This window comes from Phoxinus phoxinus (assembly GCF_949152265.1).
Source record: "Phoxinus phoxinus genome assembly, chromosome: 18".
NCBI lineage: Eukaryota > Metazoa > Chordata > Actinopteri > Cypriniformes > Leuciscidae > Phoxinus > Phoxinus phoxinus.
Genome location: NC_136893.1, coordinates 2024990 through 2045276, shown reverse-complemented (window position 1 = coordinate 2045276; position 20287 = coordinate 2024990). Strand labels below are relative to the sequence as shown.

Below are 20287 nucleotides of genomic sequence, written 5' to 3'. Positions count from 1 at the left end.
ACATCGGCAACTACTGGCCGGCAGCAGAACGCAGTGATTTTAGTCGACGATCCGTGCGAATCCGTTTTGACAACATACGCGAAACCTTCCCGTTTTTAATATATTGTTGTCATTAAAACATGGCCAAAGTTTTGTCGTTTTCCTTTACAAAGTGACGTCGTCAGCTACTGGCCGGGCAGCAGAATGCAGTGTTTTGGAGGGAACTGGGATTGTTTTGACAATGTTATCATCTATACGCGAGAAACGCAAAGGAAAAAACGTTACCATTTTTTGTACATTGTTGTTGTGTAAACATAACCTAAACCGCATGTATAAGACATATATTTTAAAGTGGTTTTGGGGTGAGTATTTTAGTGAGTACTTTCCCCACTTTAAACAACGGTTAAAAAAAATTCAGGGGACTCAAATTATTGACATTTATTTATAATAAAACACTGTAGTTGTGTGTTTTGCATCATTCAATTATGTGATAATATCTGACATTTTCAAAGGCTTTGATCCAATCCATCAAAAAATAGAGTATCTTCACAATGATGTTTTGGTGAAGATGCTCTACTGGCAAAACGGGTAATTAAAAACACTAGATCAACCAGTTTTTTGGCATTAAGTCTAGTGTTCAGTTATGCATTAAAAAACTAATCCCAGCAAGCTTCACATGTACAAAAAGTATTTGCATTTCAGCAAATCACACTATGCAATGTGCACAAATGTTCAGACCTTGAACTTGTTTATTGGTCATATACATCTACTGCATAGGCAATCAGCACGACTTCATTTAAACTGCACTTAAAAAACAAAAGTATAATAAAGATACATAAGAACAACAAGTAAACAAACAATAGAAAGTGTAATCTGTGAAATAAGAGTTCTAGAACTTAAGAAAATAGTATTTATTTTGCATAAAACATTTTTCACAAGGCAATGAACATAAATTATAAACTATACAACAACTTGTCATTTCTTCATTTAGAAACACCATTAAAATAAACATTAATTATGTTTGAGTGTGAAAAAAAAACAATAGCATGAGGAAGTGAACGCTGGGTTCCCTTCAGATGAGCGCAGCGCTGCACAACAGCACATGCTGACACAGATATAACCTCCACCGGGAACACACACTTTCTTCCATCAAACGCATGTGACGCTCCCAGGCAGATCTGAGGTGATGCACTTCAAGTAAACAGGATCTAAAGTCGCACAGATAGTGTTTGTTACCCAACAAACGCACAGTCGGACACTGGAGCTGGTCAGTCATCTCTGGTGCTCTGCACTTTGGAGTAGCTCTTGCACGGGTTCTTGAAGCACGCGGGTGGAAGCGACAGGGGCCATGAGAACGTGCAGGGAACCGTTGTTCTAACGTTCTTCTCCAGGAAGTTAAACACCAGGCTCCACCACGTTCGGTTCAGGTAGTTGTAAGGAGACCCTCTCAAGGCCTACAACATCGGGAGAGAATCCAAGTCAAGTCACCTTCATTTATACAGCGCTTTTAACAAAATACTGTAGATCCTTTCAAAGCAGCTTTACAGTGATAAAGGAAATTAAAGTAACAGAGATAGTTTTGGCTTTACAGCAGATCTAGAATAAAGTTATTATCCAGCTACAGTTAGTTTTGATTGATTCACTTGTAAAGTGCAATGAGCTCTGATTGGTCAGCTGGTGTATTAACATCTGATGCATAAGGCACACAAAATTGGAAACAACTCAAGAGTTTTGAAGCCGTCAGCTGATTGGTTGAGTTCTACAGAATTTCTGGGAGAAGTGTTTGTCGCGTTCTTTAATGGTCTGTCTGGAAACAAAGCTGTAGTGAAGCCAAACCCCCTCATGGAAGAAGAATGCCATGTTAGTAATGGGCGATATAAACGATACAAAATTGGCCTACGATAGAGATTTTAATTCTATTGCACTATCGCGATAATGCATGTTGATGACGCAATCTACCCGCGAAATTTAGAGCCACGACTCGAGCTGCAACCGGCTGAAGAGCATCATACTCGTCGTCATCTTGAGTAAACATGGCTGACAGCGAAACGGAGGAGCTGGTGAAAAAGATCGGTGCAACATCCATTATTTGGACTTGGTTCGGATTTAAGCCGTCCGACGAGCAGCAGCAAACTATACAGTGTGTGTGAGGCAACAGTTCGGTAACACACACGACTAATCTGTTCTACCACCTCAACACGAAACATTTCACTGAATACCAGCGCGTATTCACAAAATAGTGTAAACACAACATCTCTGTGTGTGCCGGATTTTAAGATTCGTTGTTGTGTTGCTTTTTAACTGAGAAGACATCCGTTTTTCTGCTCTTTGCATCTTTTGTGTCCTTTAAAAAAATAGCCACACTAAAACTACATTTGATTTTGAGTGTCTTCTGCACTGTTCTGCACTCTTTACTGTCTATGGCACTACTGTAAATAAACTTTTATACTTGAAGCATTTTCTTTAGTTGACGTATAACAGGAGAAACTCGAAAAATTAGAATATCATGCAAAAGTGAAACTAATATATTATATAGACTCATTAGATGCAAAGTGAGATATTACAAGGCTTTATTTGTTATAATTTTGATGATTATGGCTTACAGCTTATGAAAACCTTTTCACAATATTCTAATTTAGAATTTGGGGTTTCATAAGCTGCTAGCCATAATATAAACATTAGGGCTACTTAAAGTCTAGTGTTCTTGAGTTTTATTTATCTGCAACATTATGTTGTATAATTACAGTTTTGCACAATAAATGTTCTAAAAACGACATACACCTTTTCTTTCTTTCGTTAAAAAAAATATATATTTAGCAGTTGTTTGGCTTTCCTTAGGGTCTGTGTAACCTGTTCTGAAATGGTTTTATTATAATTTATATATCGTGATATATCTTGTTATCGCAAAAGGCTGCAATGTATATCGCAATATGGATTTTAGGCCATATCGCCCATCCCTACATCATGTGTACAACTGTGACAATGAGGTCTCATCAGGATCAAGTAAACGCTGGATTTTCAAAAGTAAGTAAAGTTCGTGGCATAAACTCTTTAAAATCCACCCATGATTTTTACACACCAGTCTTTGTTATTTTAGGGACATCGACGTTACATTTTCACACCCGTAAACATGAACTGCGATTGTTTCTGCTGTCAAGCCTGTAGGTCTGGCTATGCGAGATACAAAATCCAAAATGTGGTGGTTATTTTGGTCCAATTTGCCATTTAGCACAAACAAAACAATAAACCGGTTTGTCAGCATGAACCTGTAGAATATGAGATGTAGAATAGAATATGAGATGTAGAATAGAATATGATATATAGAGTAGAATATGAGATGTAGAGTAGAATAGAATATGAGATGTAGAATAGAATATAATATAATATGAGATATAGAATAGAATATGATATATAGAATAGAATAGAATATGAGATGTAGAATAGAATATGAGAAGTAGAATAGAATATGATATATATAATAGAATATGAGATGTAGAATAGAATATGAGAAGTAGAATAGAATATGAGAAGTAGAATAGAATATGAGATGTAGAATAGAATATGAGATGTAGAATAGAATATGAGATGTAGAATATGAGATATAGATATAGAATAGAATATGAGATCTAGAATAGAATAGAATATGAGATCTAGAATAGAATATGAGAAGTAGAATAGAATATGAGATGTAGAATAGAATATGAGATGTAGAATATGAGATATAGAATAGAATATGAGATCTAGAATAGAATAGAATATGAGATCTAGAATAGAATATGAGAAGTAGAATAGAATATGAGAAGTAGAATAGAATATGAGAAGTAGAATAGAATATGAGAAGTAGAATAGAATATGAGAAGTAGAATAGAATATGATATATAGAATAGAATATGAGAAGTAGAATAGAATATGAGATATAGAATATGAGATATAGATATAGAATAGAATATGAGATCTAGAATAGAATAGAATATAATATGAGATATAGAATATGAGATATAGAATATGAGCTTTTGTTTAAGCAGCTGATTTGATGCTCGAGAAACATTTCCAAAAAACGTTTGCTTGGAACATTAAATCATGACAAGTGATTATTTATCATTAATTGTCAACAGAATTGTGCATCTCAGCAAATCGTAGTTTTCCACGCTGGAAATCCAACCTCAAAATCAAATCTACTGCATCTTCCCAAGTAAGAAGAGGTCGAGTGGAAGTCGAATGTTGCGTTTGTAGGATCTGTAGTTTATGCAAGCTTTTACCTGGTTGTTGGCCATGGTGTGGTACCAGTAGAAGAGGCGCGAGGTGATGAAATACGCCACCACTACATCCACGCTGTAATGCTCATGCGCTATCAGGATACAGACCACGCCCACTGCACTTAGCAACCAGCAGATCACGTGATAGCAACGCCAGAGCGGTGACCGGGGCGAGTCTACGACACAATACAACAAACTTACAAAAGTAGTCACACAAACACAAAAAGAACTAGCAAGTAGAGGCTCTCAGAACAAACATTTGGGCTTACGACACTCAATATTTAATCATACAATAATTGCTGATACGTCAAAACACGATGCAATGCTTGATTTGATTAGTTTCAGTGGCTTGAATATTAGCATATTTGCCTATTCTACACAACTTGTAAATTTGTATTAAAGGAACACTTCACCCATTTGCATTAGACTTTGTATCTTTAGAAACCCAGTCACATTTTCGAATGGTCATGGTTTATTCCCTTATTTTCCCCTGAGATGGGAGAAATAAGGATTTAAGTGTTCCACTTCCTGCTTTTTATGACGCAAAAATCGTCATTTTGCGTCATAAAAAGCAGGAAGTCAAATTTCTTTGAATAAGGGTAAGACTACAAACACTAGCTCATCATTTATCCAGTAGAAGGCGCTGTTCCGCATGTTTTCAACCCGCCCATAGAGGGATCTCACTCACAGAATGTAGGCTACATATAGTGTCAGCCATTCTTTATTTGGAAGCTAAGCTAAAAGTTTCTTATTCTGTGGAGAAAGCTGAGTAGTAGCGGTGACCATCCTCTTTTTCCCGGACATGTCCGGCCGTCGAGATCGTCCAAATTGTCCGGGATTCGGCTTTTGCTTTCTGCAGTCGCATTCATTGTTTACATGCACACCTTTTGTTTCAATCTAACTGAATTCATTCCGATCGGTGAATCTGAATGTAGTGTTTACATGAACGCTAAACAAGTGATCGTTTGATGTGCGTTTTAACATTGCTAGGAAAATTCCCGCTCCTCTGTGAGAGATACGAGACCGGTGCGTCTCACAGGCGCCGGCGCCACTCATCAGTAATCACGCCACCGGGCTCGCATCGTTCTCCGCGGCCGTCAGTCTCGTTCCTGCTCGTCACAGTAAACATGAGGAATGGCGACTGAAGAACGCAAAAGCCGAATCCTGGACATTTTGGGCGACATCAAAATACCGGGCAGACTCACGGAGACTCACTAGTAGCATAGCCTTGTTGTTTACTGCGATCTCTTACCGGTAGGCGTGGCCTCCTAGGCCAGCGAAGCAAGTGCATTCTGGGAGTTGTTGTCTTTCATCCCCATGAGCCAAAAATAAATTTTCTGGCTTTTCTCAGTCTAGAAGGCTCCAAATTCAAAAATAATTTCACATTTCTTCTACATAAATGACCAATTTTAAATACACATTCATCTTTCCAGAGGTGAAGTGTTCCTTTAACCCACAAATGCAACAAAAATATCAAATGAACAACTGGGACATCCACAAAAGAAAATACAACTTAGTTTTAAAAAATTTAAATCCTTTAAAATAAACACATAAGATCATCAATCGTCTGATGATGGCTCCTTGATGGCTCGCCAGTTTTTTTACATATAAAGAACATTTCTTTTTAGTTATGTGAACGTTAGAGGAACATTCCACTCGTATTTTGAAAATGTTATGAGAACATTCTATTGTTATTACTGAAGAACGTTATTGAACAGTTATGGAAACGTTCCCCGTTAGCTGGGATGTTGTCATTCATTTGATCAAGAACTACAGTGTAAAATTAAAAAGACCCGATCACAACTAAAGCACACAAAAACACAACTTTCGAAGGACCGTGCGCAAGACAACTGTTCTTTGTCATCAAGTTGTCATCAACTTAAAAAGGCTGGTCAAATTGGGCATTTACCAGTTAATGTGGTAAAAAGAAAAAAGAAGAAGACAGACAGTAATGGTTTCCTTGTACTCACATTCCTGGATGAAGAGGAAGGTGAGGGTCAGCATGACCGTGTGGCCGCTGTACAGAAAGTCTCCACACATGAGATGGGAGCCTGTGATGGACAAACCTCCTCCAGACACCAGCTGCAAAACTCGCTTGATCTTGCCGTGAGAATCACCGTGGAGCTACAGAGAGAAGAAGACCGAACATGAGGTACAAGCATCAAAGCTACACTTCCCCATTACACACAAACAGCGAACTAACATATCAGACGTGATTTAAGCTAACCAGACATTAAACAATTAATGCACAAATAAATGCACAGTCGTCTGCTTTCCAAGCTAACGGTTCTGCCAAGGTTCTCTCAAAGTTGTGAACAAACATTAATAGAACGCTTGGTCAAAGTTATCTGGTCTTTAATAATGTTCTCAAAATGTTATTTATACATTGTTCATGAAAAAATAAAATCTGAAACGTTTTAGTTGGAAACTTGTTCTTTAGAGACAAGAATCTTTAGAGAATATTAAAAAGTAAAGTTCCCATAAATGTTTGAAGAATGATAAAATGGGAATGTTCACATAACCAAGATTTTTTATTTTTTTTATGTTGGATGTTCAGGAACATTCAGGAATATTGTTTTCATAACTTAATGGGAATGTTAGCAAAACATTCTTAGATTCTATATTTCATTTAGCTGGGTTTTTACTTTGCATCGAGGTATACATGTAAGAATGCGCTGTTGCATTTTATACGTTTTAAGACGCATTTAGTGGTGTTTATATAAGCCAAAAATAAAATTTAAATGAACTTTTTCCCCATCAGCATTTTTTTTGGCAGTTGCCAGCCACTGCCAGCTTTTTTAAAAATCATTTTCACAACTTTCATGGCCCCATAATATTTTGTTGTATGAATATCTGAACATGCACTATTGCAAAATAAAAAGAATGTGGGTAAGCTACATTTTGAACAAAAAGCTGATAAAATCACATTTTGTTCAAAGACTACAAAGTGCATCAGCAATGCTTTTATCTCTCGCTTGTGTCTTGATCCGGAGATTCTGTACTACTATTCTGTTGGTTGAGCAGCACTCACCTTCGGGGCGCACTCCATGTGCATGCTGGGAACCGGAAGAGTTGTGATGTACATGGTCACCATACGGTACAAATACAACATTCCCTGCAGGAAGAAAAACCTTCGGCCCACGATGGCTCTGTCAACACAACGGGACAAGGAGGAGTTATGGGACGGAGTTGAGTTTGTATACTACTGCAGAGCATACGTCACATGTTTTATCAGTCGAGGCAGTGATTGGATGGCAGTGTTTGGGAGTAACTAAATAAGAGTAGCAATGCTGAACTTAACCTAACCGTAATCCCTTAAAGTCCCCCTGTGGTGAGAATCCAGCTTTTAATGTAGTTTATGTGTCTATGTGGTGTTTTTAATACACTTTAAGACAAACCATGTGTAAGTTCATAAGTCGTTCATAAATACGTATTTTCTGCTTAAAACTGCAGTGAACCAAAGACAGTCTCAAAAACACGGTTTGAAATCGCTGGTGTTTCTGACGTCACACACTACCTTGTAACCAATCAGATCAACGTGTGATCGCCAACCAGTGGATCTCTGAGTGAGTGAGTGAGTGGAGGCGGGGCTCATCTGCATATTCATAGAACCACGCATACTAAATGAGGCAAGGGTGTCGAGTTACATTCAAGCTATTTTAAGCCATGACCAATTTAATTAAGGAAAAACGTTTAAATACGTCATTTTGGTGATCAAAGATGATTTTTAAGGGATAAAATGATTGACTACAGGAGGACTTCAAAGGTGCAATGTGTAATATTTCTGAGGATCTATTGACAGAAATGCAATATAAGACGTTAAGCGTGGCGGAATTTGGGTTTTATTCCGATAAAACGAGCAGCTTTCACCAAACGCTCACCTGTGCTTGAGGAAGAGCCATTGGATGAACCACACAGCCACCAGGATCATTCCGTTCACCTCGGTGACGGAAAACGCCCACTCCACACGCGGCACGTAATCGAAGAACTTGTCTGGTAACGGCGGGCTGACTGACTTATCCGGGACTCTCTCGTGGATGACGGTGATCATGACGGTCGTAAGGATGAGGTTTAAACCAGCCCAGATGAACGCCATTCCCGTCTTCCACCATTCCGACGGCAGCCGAGAGACGCCGGACTTCGGGATGGTGATGCGGATGTAATCCTGGTTTTTCCGCAAGGCTTTCCGGAAACCCCGCGCCAAGCGTGTCGGCTTGCTGTCGTTTGGCCGGTCGGCACCCTGATTGCTAGTGGGCGTGTCCTGAGAGGGGTGTGTCTGTCCGGTTTGGGGGCGTGTCCTATCTTCCAACATCACCATCAGATGGAAGTCGCCATTGTCTCGGTCATCTTGTTCGTCCAGGAGTTGAGAATCTGCCATCGCTTATACACTAAAACAGAGCGGAATACTATTTAAGATTAAATACAATATTTCATGTAATATTGAAAACAATATGCAGTATGCCACAATAAATTTTGGAGTCCTAAGAACTGTAACAGAACAGATACAGTAATATGCTGCTGTGGTGTTGGACAGCTGAAAGGCACAGTAAGTTTCACCGGAAGTAGCCATTTGTGACCCTGGATCACAAAACCAGTCTCGAGTCGCACGGGTATATTTGTGACAAACAATAGACAACAAAATATTGTATGGGTCAAAATTATCCATTTTTCTTTTATGCCAAAAACCATTAAATTATTAAAGGTAGGGTAGGTAAGAATGGTCTAAAGAACTTTTTTTAAAATTGGCTTAAACTGTCTTTATATACCAATACATAATTAAAATGTAAGTACTTTGAAAAAGAGAGTATAAAAATTGAGTGACTCTAGTGTATTTAATCTTCAAAAAACACAGCTCATTAATTCCTACCGGGACGAAACAAGTGATTGGCTTGCGCGACTGTCACTCTCCGTCGCCATGACTACCGCCGCTATGACTGGCTCCGCCCACGTGCGCGCAGTCGCTCACCCGTGTTTAGGTGGGACTGAATGGAATTAATGAGCTGTGTTTATTGAAGATTAAATACACTAGAGTCACTCAGTTTTTATACTCTCTATTTCAGAGTACTTGCATTTTAATTATGTATTGGTATATAAAGACAGTTTAAACAAATGTGAATAAAGGTTTTTTCAGACAATTCTGACCTACCCAACCTTTAAGTAAAGATCATGTTCCATGAAGATATTTAGTAAATGTCCTACCGTAAATATATAAACATGTATTTTTGTGAGTGAATGCAGCACAATCGTGAACATAAATGCACAACTTTAAAGGAGATTTTCTCAATGTTTACATTTTTTTTGCTCCTCAGATTCCAGATTTTCAATAGTTGTGTCTCGACCAAATATTGTCCTATCCTAACAAACCACACATCAATGGAGAGATTATTTATTCAGCTTTCATATAATACATCTCAATTTAAAACATTTGACCCATGTGACTGGTTTTGTGGTCCAGGATCACATTTTACGATTATAATTACGTTTAACGTCCGCCTCCTTCCCTGAACTTGAACATTGTTACCGTTACGAAAACAGCCGTGAGTGCTGAATTACTATACAGGTCACTTTATTTGACAAATTAAAATTGTGTGGTAACAGAGCGCTGTTTTACTTGCTCAAAAAACAATCATACTAAAAATACATTTAAGTGTGTTGAAACTTGAAAGTGATATATCGTTACTGCTATGATAATGAGAGACTTGTTACACATTGCATTAAGGCGAGACACTACAGGTGAATAGGGTACAATTTTTAAATAATAGATATCACCATGAAACTTCCTCAGTTGATTACTTACACAAGTTCATTAAAAAAATGAGATGTGTCACTGGAGGATGACAAAAAACTCATTTTGAGAAAAAGGCATTTAAAGATTTGTAATGTACAAAATCATACTTTTTTAGTGGAAACAACTATTTACTGACACAATATCTTATCAAATCATTAGCAATAACAATACAAACCACCTAAATCACATCAAAACTTATAAACACAGCATTTATGGCCTTCAACTGAGCAGAAAAACAGTCAAAAACACACATCTAAATGTCAGAGCGTGTCACGTGATGCATCTGAACCAATCACGGGTGCCAGACATTGACATCAGCCAATGAGATTTCGCTTTTACAGTTAAATGCCCATTATACTTTCACGATTGGTTGCTGATTAAAAGGATATGACCATATTTGGATCCGACAGCATTGTAAAGGAGAGAGAGAGCTTTCCAGACGTGTGTGAGATTAAAGGAAGAACACAGAGATCGCGGAGCAGCGCATTGATTTATAACGCCAACTTTTGTTGAATTTCAGAGAAATCTACAGACGCAAATAAACAAAGTGCAGTAAAATAAAGACCTAAATGTGTATTTTGGACTTTTTTTCACCACAAGTCTGAAAGAAGATGTTATTGAAGACAAATAGCCCAAAATCTCAAAATTGACCAGTGAAAAAAAAAACTATGTTTTTGCCTGCCGTGTCTCGCCTTAAAGGCCATCTTGCAGGTTTTTTTTTTTCTTCAAAATTAATATATAACCTTGTATGAAAATACCATATGAAAAGTAAATGCAGGATTTAAAATCGTTTTGCAAGACATAAGGGAACAAATTTAGTAGAAAACGTGACCGTTTCCTTGACCGTGTTGAAAAAACGTTTTTTTTTCACCATCGCGTCATATTACGTCACATGAGGCAGTCGTTTGCCGCCGGGCTCTGCGTTGTGCGTTCGCTCAGTGCAGTGTAGGTTGGTATTCAGTTGGAGCAGTCGTGATTCAGTGTGTTTTCGGTGTTGGTTATTGTATTTCAATTAATCATCGTCGTGGTCAGAGGTGTAGTGGTAAAAAAAGAGGTGGGTAAACTATAAATTCTGGTGAACCACGACCCGGTAAGGTGGGCCACTGCCTACCGCTGTATGTGTATCCTGATGACATCGCTATAGGCTATCATTTGATGGTACTACCAAGGGTATCACTGGTTGTTCCCTCATCATAGGTCACACAATCACTATTCAATTCATACATTAATCTAAATTCTTGTTAAAAAGACTCAAGAAGGAATAATATGGTTGAAATCTATAAAGTTTACTAAATTACAAAACAGAGAGAACAAAAATATTTTTAACCCGTAATTACAAAACAAAAACGGTTGTTGTATTTTTAAAAGGCAAAATTTTAATTTGAACTGTAGGCTAGGCTACACCAAATGCTGCGCAAAAAAATTAATATTGACGAATTTTTGTTTATTAGGCTACTTGTTGCCCCTTAATTAAACATTTAAAATATTCACAAATTAATATGGATTTTGTTGTTGTTGATTTATTTTTCTGAGACAAAATTAGAACCTGGAAATGATATTAATCCCGCAGTACTGAATGAGAAGAGCATGTCTCTGGAACCACAGCCTACAGAAAGGTGATTTATAGGCTAATGATAATAAATGTGTCTGAAAAAATAGAGGCATTTTAATTGTTTATTAATAAACTATTGTTTTCTAAATCAGTGTCGGTTAAAAACATATCTCCATCTCCGCTGTTAAGCGGATGCGCTTTTAGAGAGAAATGCACCTTTCATACGCATTACATAATCAGAATGTATTAGCTTTCGATTCGAATTTGTTCGTTTTGAAGTGGACATTTCAAGCTTTAGCCTACATATACATTTAGTTTCAGTTCTCGCGCTCCTGTTCACGGAGATCATGAAAGCGCGCCTGATTGTTTTATTTTATTTGACAAAAGCACAACGCTTTCTTGTTATTGCGAGTTTACACAAATAAAAGTAGTTGCGAATAATGTATTATTATTTTCTGTATGACCAGAAATGATAGAGTATTTTAAATTGTTTCACTGTTGATTAGTGTTCGCGCCCGTGCCATGCAGTGCGCGCTCACACTCCGCTCCACTCTCGGATACGCGTCAAAATCTTGTGTTTAATCTCGGCGACATGGAGTTATATGACGGCGGCGATATGTGCACACTGTCCCGGCTCCTTCATCGGGTCGCCCGGTCCGCCGTCAGATTGTGTTTCGGCCGCGGGCGGGAAACATGACGGTCACGGATCCGTCAGAGATCATTTATTGTACTTCTGTTTTACAAAATGCATAGGCTACATGTAGCCTACCTGTCTTAATGTGCCTTGTCTTAATTTAATTAACATATCCTACATAAACTTGTAATGTAATGCATTTATGTGTTTGTTATTAGTCTGCAGCCGACACTTATTATAGCCTAAATATAATATATTAAGTTAATTTCCAATCTGTACTCCGAATTTTAATGTTTGTGTTGGCTGTTTCTACATATAAAGTTTTTATACAGTAAGACAGTTGTGATTGTGATTATTTTTGTATTCATTGTCACCAAATGGGGCTATTCAAAGCCTTTATAAAGTCCCTCTTCCTCTTGAAACTGTCTCCTAATGGCTGACATACACAACACATGCAGGTAAGGGTCTAAATAATAGCTTTACTTTTGCCTGATACATGATAATAATCTGTACAATATTGTGATCTGAGCATAGTGTTATACATATCGTCGGCTAACGTGAATACATCTATAATACTGTTCTCTCATCGAGACCCGACTGCTGCCCTGTTCTCCTCACACCACAGCTCAATGTGTCTCCTCTGACCATTGTTCAGTCTAATCCTGACCCGTCTACTCTCTTGGCTTCATATTAGGCACATAATTATATGGCTGAGGTCCGTCATACGAGTAAACATTTAGGCTAGAATTTCCTCAGCGTCCAATCTGTCATTGCGATCCATTGCTTTCCTATTGTTTACTTTGACCGCTCTGCCTCATGTTACGTCACTTCCGGTTTGGCGGTTTTCAAACGCGGAAGTAAAATTCTCACAAAAACGATTTCAGAAGCCTAAATAGCGTTTTATAAGTATATGTTCATATTTAAATATAGTTCCTACATTATTTTTCTATACATTGGCTCACTGGGTACTCTAACCTGCAACATAGCCTTTAAGCTATCAATATGATGAGACTCGTGACGCTAAATGGCATGCATATTGGCTATCGAATGGTGGAGAAAATGCTGTATTACTGTTCCTATAAATAAAGCTCTCTCTATTAATCTCACTATTCTGTTAGACGCTTGACAGAATAGTGTTGTCTCTGAGGTACAAACATGTGACTTGCAGTTAAATCAAGAAAACAAGGGATTCAAACAATATGACTAACCGTGTTGAGAAATGACTAGCAGTATGAGCACCATTTTCTCTAGTACATTAGAAACTGTTGCACCAATTAGACTAAAAAAGGTTAGAGAGAAAACTAAAGCACCATGGTACAACAGTGCTACGCATGTTATCAAGAGAGAAACTCGTAACTTAGAGCGCAAATGGAAACAAACTAATTTAGAGGTCTTTAGAATCGCGTGGAAAGACAGTATGTCACGTTATAAAAAGGCTCTAAAAGCAGCCAGGGCTGAGCATCTCCGCAAACTAATAGAAAATAACCAAAACAATCCAAGGTTTTTATTTAACACTGTGGCTAGATTAACAAATAAACAGACATCACCTGAACAAAATATTCCGTTACATTTTAATAGTAATGATTTCATGAATTTCTTCACTGAGAAAATAGAAAGCATCAGAAACACAATTGTAAATGTACAATCTTTGACAGCGTCTTATGATTCAGCCTCAATTATCGCCCCTCAAGAACAACTACAGCGCTTTACAACTATAGGACAGGAAGAGCTAAATAAACTTATCACTGCATCTAAACCAACAACATGTTTATTAGATCCAATACCCACTAAACTACTGAAAGAAGTGTTACCTGTAGTGGAAGAGCCTCTTCTCAATATTATTAACTCGTCTTTATCTTTAGGACATGTTCCAAAAACATTCAAGCTAGCAGTTATAAAACCTCTTATTAAGAAACCACAATTAGATCCAAATAACCTAGCAAATTACAGACCCATTTCAAATCTTCCATTTATGTCTAAAATACTTGAAAAAGTTGTGTCCGCTCAATTGTGCTCTTTCTTGCAAGAAAACGATATCTATGAAAAGTTTCAGTCTGGATTCAGGCCACATCATAGCACAGAAACTGCGCTGGTTAAAATTACAAATGATTTACTTTTAGCTTCTGACCAAGGCTGTATCTCAATACTAGTTTTACTCGATCTTAGCGCTGCGTTTGACACTATAGATCATAAAATACTCTTAGATCGACTTCAAAATTACACTGGTGTTCAGGGACAGGCATTAAGCTGGTTTAGATCGTACCTATCAGACCGTTACCATTTTGTCCATTTAAATGGGGAAAAATCAAAGATAACGTCAGTAAATTATGGAGTGCCGCAAGGATCTGTATTAGGCCCCCTGCTATTCTCAATTTATATGCTGCCACTTGGTAATATTATAAGAAAACATGGAATAAGTTTCCACTGTTATGCTGATGACACTCAATTATATATTTCATCTAGACCAGATGATAACACTAAATTATCTAAAATGACAGAGTGTGTTAAAGATATAAAATATTGGATGACGTGTAATTTTCTTCTATTAAATTCAGATAAAACGGAGGTATTACTGATTGGTCCAAAAAACTGCCCACAAAACCTCTTACAATACAACCTTAATCTAGATGGACGTCCTGTTACTTTATCCTCTACAGTAAAAGACCTGGGTGTTATACTAGACCGCAACTTGTCTTTTGAAAATCATATTTCAAATGTCACAAGAACAGCCTTTTTCCACCTTAGAAACATTGCTAAGCTACGTAACATGCTATCAGTTTCTGATGCAGAAAAGTTAGTTCATGCATTCATGACCTCGAGACTAGATTACTGTAATGCTCTATTAGCTGGTTGTCCTGCATCCTCAATAAACAAGCTACAGTTAGTCCAAAATGCAGCCGCTAGAGTTCTTACTAGGTCAAGAAAATATGATCATATAACACCAATTTTATCATCTCTACACTGGTTACCTATTAAGTTCCGTATCAATTACAAAGTATTGTTACTGACCTATAAAGCCCTAAATGGTTTAGCTCCTGTGTATTTAAGAGATCTTCTATCGCCATATAATCCATCGCGCTCTTTAAGATCACTAAATTCGAGGCTTCTGGTCGTACCTAGGATATCTAAGTCCACTAAAGGAGGGAGGGCGTTTTCACATCTAGCTCCTAAACTCTGGAATAGCCTTCCTGATATTGTCCGAGGCTCAGACTCGCTCTACCAGTTTAAAACTAGATTAAAGACGCATCTCTTTAGCCAAGCATTCACATGATGCATCTCATACCTTTTATACTACAGTTAAATCAGATCAAATGCATTCATATTATGAACAGCAGCTACGCTAATTATTTCCCATCTGCCTTTTTTGTTGTTATCTCGGGACGCCTGTCCCGAGATAACTCAAATAGAGTTCGTCAGCTCCAGTTATGTATCCAGCCTCTCATGGAGACTTCAGATGCCCCAACGCCTGTGATGAGACGACTCGACGCCTGTGAAGAGACGACCCAACGCCGGCGATATGTTATGCCCTAAATTTCATGATTAACTAACTGTATTTTTGTATGTATATTTTTGAAATGCATTTTCTGTAAAGCTGCTTTGAAACAATGTGTATTGTGAAAAGCGCTATACAAATAAACTTGAATTGAATTGAATTGAATCTATAACAATGATTCGTTTTCAAAACAGTTGTTAACCTGTCAATAAAACAAAAGCATCTTTGGTGTTTCCATGCTTTCTACGGAAGTAAAACTGGAAATCAAGGGTAACGCGGATATGACGTCATTGACCGGTGACGTATTGATTGTTATGATATTTTAAAAAAATTGTTACACTGGTTAAAACAGCTGATTTCTCTGGATTTAAACATCGTTGGAAACATTTGGGATGAAGTACGTACAAGTCAACACAATATAGATCATTGTTCTGTGGTATTTGGATATTTTAATCAGAAAATCTTACATATTGTGCTTTAAAGGGCTGGTTGATTATGATTTCAGTTTTCTAGCTGTAGTTAGTGTGTAATGTTGTGTTTGATCATAAACAACATCTGCAAAGTTACAACGCTCAAAGTTCAGAGCAAAGGGAGATATTTGCTTTTAAAGAAATAGTTTTTAAGGACTACAACAAACGGCTGGTAGGAACTACATGACATTCCTCCCGTTAGTGACATCACCAACCCTAAAATTTACATAAACCCCGCCCCCTGAACACGATTTATAGATTATTATGACAGAATATGCTAATCAATGACTAGAAGATAACTACACATCATCTACATAAATTCATCAACTAACCATTCAGAAATGTCCTGTTCTTCTACATGTTGTCACTTCTTCTGGAGTCTCTCCATCATTGTCTGACTCCGGTTTGAACATAAAAGGCTAAAAGTTTTTGAAATGTTCAGTGCGTGTGTGTGAGGTAAAAGGACACGAGCTCTTGAAGCTCCGCCCCCTGTGCCGGGAGCAGCAGCTCATTTGCATTTAAAGGGACAGACACAAAAAGTGACGATTTTAACATGCTATATAAAAATATCAGTGGGGCATTTTGAGCCATTTAAAACTTCACACACACACACTCTGGGGACATAAAAGACTTAAGGCCTGTTCACACGGGGACGAATTTCGCACGCGATATTCGCCAACGTTTAGCGCCTCGTGACTAAACAAAGGGCGCCAATGTGAGTGTGTACACCGACGCGTAAAACGCCACGCGTAAAAGCGTCATTTTAAAAAAAAACGCCTCTGGTTCTTTTTTTTGGTTTGACACGCCGCGTCAAAAACTATCCGACCAATGAGATTGGCGCTTTTGCTCACGTGTCTGGAGCTTCTGAAGTTACAGTAAAACACAACTTGGGGGCGCTCAAACACAAAACGGTCTTGCCGAGCGTAACGCGAAGAAGATATACGCCAAGTATAGCGTCTACACCATGGTCTACACTGCCGGGAAGAAATAAGACGAGGAAGATGCAAGACAAGATGAATGTAGAGCTGTTGGTCTCGTTGGTGTCGGAACATAAAGAACTATATGACTGTTTGTCATATAGTTCTTTATGTTCCGACACCAACGAGACAGCGACTACGCGGGGTATTTCTGTTTTACATTAAGCGCCATCTAATGTCAGGGAATGAATTTGCATGTTCACTCGGCTCATCGTCAGCGAAAATCTTGGGTGTGAACAAAAAAACGCGTTGAAAAACGCTGACGAATAATGCGCGCCGATATTCGTCCCGGTGTGTACAGCCCTTTAGGCTATTTTACATCTTGTGAAAAGGGCATTATACCACACCTTTAAAAAGTCACATAGCTTGGTAAAATTTACATTGTACAAACATGACATAAATCTACACTGCAAACAGGTTGTTTTCGCTCGATTTAACCCAAGTCATTTTAAGCCATGTCATCTTGGAAACAAGTCCAGTACAGCTACTTTACTGGGGAAAGTCAGAAATCAAGATTACAAGATTAGGCCTATTTCAAATAAATTCTGACAAAATCATTGTAAAAAAAAAAAGCTGTATAATCAAAAACACTAGCCTATATAAGCAAGATTGTCAATGTATTCGAACCAAACTCGCATTCCAACAGTTTCTGACATGGTTTTCCATGCGTATTGTTACTTATAATATCCCTCTATCATATAGAAGCTGTAGTGTGTTGATTTAGTTCAGCCCACAAATGTTTGGGTGTTTCAGTGTGTGTGTGTGTGTGTGTGTGTGTGTAATAGAGTAAATCAGACACACCCTGAAACCTGTGACACAAGTTCACCTTTCTCATTCAGATCTCTCTGTGGACTGACCCTACAGCAGTCTGACCGGTTTGTGCCGTCCTGACGTGAAACTCAAGCCCCCGTCTAGATTCTCCCCCAGAAGTGAATTACAATTTCATATCCATATCAGTCTAATTGAGGAAGGCATCAAGGAACATACAATATTTAGGCGTGTCCCAATTCTTTATGCACTATTCTATGCGGTTTAAAATACACAGAGGATGCACTTCATGTTAACCTCTATACACGTTTTACATTTTTTGAAGTGCTTCTTTCACGAATGCTTAGGTCTGTATTCCAAAACATTCATGAATTTCAACATTTAAATGGGTTAGTTCAATCAAAAATGAAAATTATCCCATAATTTACTCACTAGGTGTATGACTTTCTTCTTTCAGTCAAACACAATCAGAGTTATATTAAAAAATATCCTGGCTCGTCCAAGCTTTATAATGGCAGTGAATAGTAATTTGTTTTTGTAGCCCAAAAAAAAAAAAAGTGCATCCATCCATCATAAAAGTAATCCAAACAACTCCAGGGGTTAGTGAAGGCCTTCTGAAGCAAAGCCATGCATTTTTTAGATAAATATTCATAACTTTATAAACTAGCTTCCGGTAACAGCCGTACGCGAGTCTAGGGATAATTTATAAAGTTATAAATATGGATATTTCTCTTAAAAAACGCATTGCTTTGCTTCAGAAGGCCTTTATTAACCCTTGGCGTCGTATGGATTACTTTTATGATGGATGTATGCTTTTTTTTGGGCTTCAAAATCTCAGGTACCATTCACTCCTGGGAAGAGGCAGGATAATTTTTTTTTTTAAACTCTGATTGTGTTTGGCTGAAAGAAGAAAGTCATATATACACACCTAGGATGGCTTGAGGGTGTATAGATTATGGGATAATTTTCATTTTTGGGTTCAGATCTGTTCTCAAAAAGGGGTTGGTAGTAAACCGGTTTAAGAAAACACACCATTATGAGTTGATGTTCGAAAACATGGTAAACCCGTGAAACGTTTTAGTCAGTGCTGTCTTGTGAAAGTTTTCACATTTTTGACTCATTGCGTGTAAATGATTGACAGGTAATTGATCTGAATTGACGGCATTGCTGAGCTGCCGGAGAAGTCATTGAACTCAACTCACACCTGTGCACGCGCACACAACCCACGGCGCGCCGCCGAACTCAGAGACGTTCAGCATCATCATCATAATAATAATCGGAGGCCAAAAAAAAAAAAAAAAAAAAAGTTCCGGACCATCCGGATCCTAATGGAATCATGATCGATCCGGATCAGCGCGTGGCTGCCAGTAAAACCCTCTCAAGATCCCGAAATAAACACAAACACAGAGAAGAATGCGTCTGAAAACACACTAGCTGCCTACCTACACATCAAAAACGCCTCAAAATGCAGTCTAGGTTGAAAACTCACTATGTTTTGTGACATTCTCTGTAACTTTCTTTATAGACATGATTCTAAACCACATCAGATGTAGGATGAACCTCGCAGTCTTTACTGGAGCGTGTATCCATTCATACGCAAAGCTACTACAATATAAACAAACAAGAATCACTTTACATACCTGATGAAAGTTAAAATCCAGCGCGACACACACATAAAACAGCGTTCATAAATCAAAAAGCGAGACCGAGTGATGCGAACAGAAGAGTTACCTGTTTAACACCGGAAGACTCGTGAACGACGTTTATGGGGAGAGTGGGCGTTAACCCCGCCCACACCTGCAGCCACGCCCCGCGTATGCGCAGAGCCACGCCCACTATATGACTCATTGCGTCAGAGTATTTACAAATTCCCCCCAAAAAATCATGTTATGCAATACTGGCCTCAGGGATGAGTCTGGAACTCCTTCAGAAATGCAAAAACTGAACCGTAAACTTGTAAATGTGAACGTTTAAAGCTTTTAGAATGTATATTTATTTGAACATTGTTCACCTTTTATTATACCTAATTGTTAATCTCCCTTTGTTTTTTTGTACTCTTGTATGCACATTTTTTTTAAATAGTTTTTTAGTTAAAAATTAAGTAAAAAATTAGTTTTTTAAAATAATTTATTTTATTAATTTGTTAACACTTTACAATAAGGTTCATTAGTTAACATGAACTAAGAATGAACAATACTTTAGCATTTATTAATATTAATTTCGACATTTACTAATACGTAACTTAACATTAGTTAATGCACTGTGAACTAACATGAACAATACATGTGCTACTGTATTTATTATTATTTTTTTGTCGATATATAGATTATTCTATTATTTGCGAGTGCTTTGTGCAAAAACAACATAATT

General features: G+C 37.8%; 1 protein-coding gene across 3 annotated transcripts; it reads right to left on the bottom strand.

Moving 5' to 3' along the window:
• Positions 1–403: 403 nt before the first annotated feature.
• On the bottom strand, positions 404–19753 carry sgms2b (sphingomyelin synthase 2b). Of its 3 annotated transcripts, none has more exons than XM_079588253.1 (6): positions 19649–19753; positions 8117–8623; positions 7267–7384; positions 6206–6359; positions 4239–4411; positions 404–1433 (listed from the first exon to the last, which is right to left on the bottom strand). In XM_079588253.1, exons 2-6 carry the CDS (start codon positions 8611–8613, stop codon positions 1248–1250), a joined length of 1128 nt encoding a protein of 375 aa, XP_079444379.1. In that variant the 5' UTR covers positions 8614–8623; positions 19649–19753; the 3' UTR covers positions 404–1247. The 3 variants fall into 3 exon arrangements, with proteins under 3 accessions (XP_079444379.1, XP_079444378.1, XP_079444380.1); XM_079588252.1 differs by having other exon boundaries at positions 19558–19678; XM_079588254.1 differs by having other exon boundaries at positions 8117–8641; positions 19558–19654.
• Between the last annotated feature and the right edge of the window lie 534 nt (positions 19754–20287).

Bases quoted from the DNA above. Each gene is read 5' to 3' on its own strand.
- sgms2b (XM_079588253.1), bottom strand. From the start codon at position 8,613: ATGGCAGATTCTCAACTCCTGGACGAACAAGATGACCGAGACAATGGC. The intron at 7,385-8,116 runs GTGAGCGTTTGG...TTGTGTTGACAG, and splicing joins TGGCTCTTCCTCAAGCACAG to AGCCATCGTGGGCCGAAGGT. The intron at 4,412-6,205 runs GTGAGTACAAGG...ATTGTGTCGTAG, and splicing joins CTTCCTCTTCATCCAGGAAT to ACTCGCCCCGGTCACCGCTC.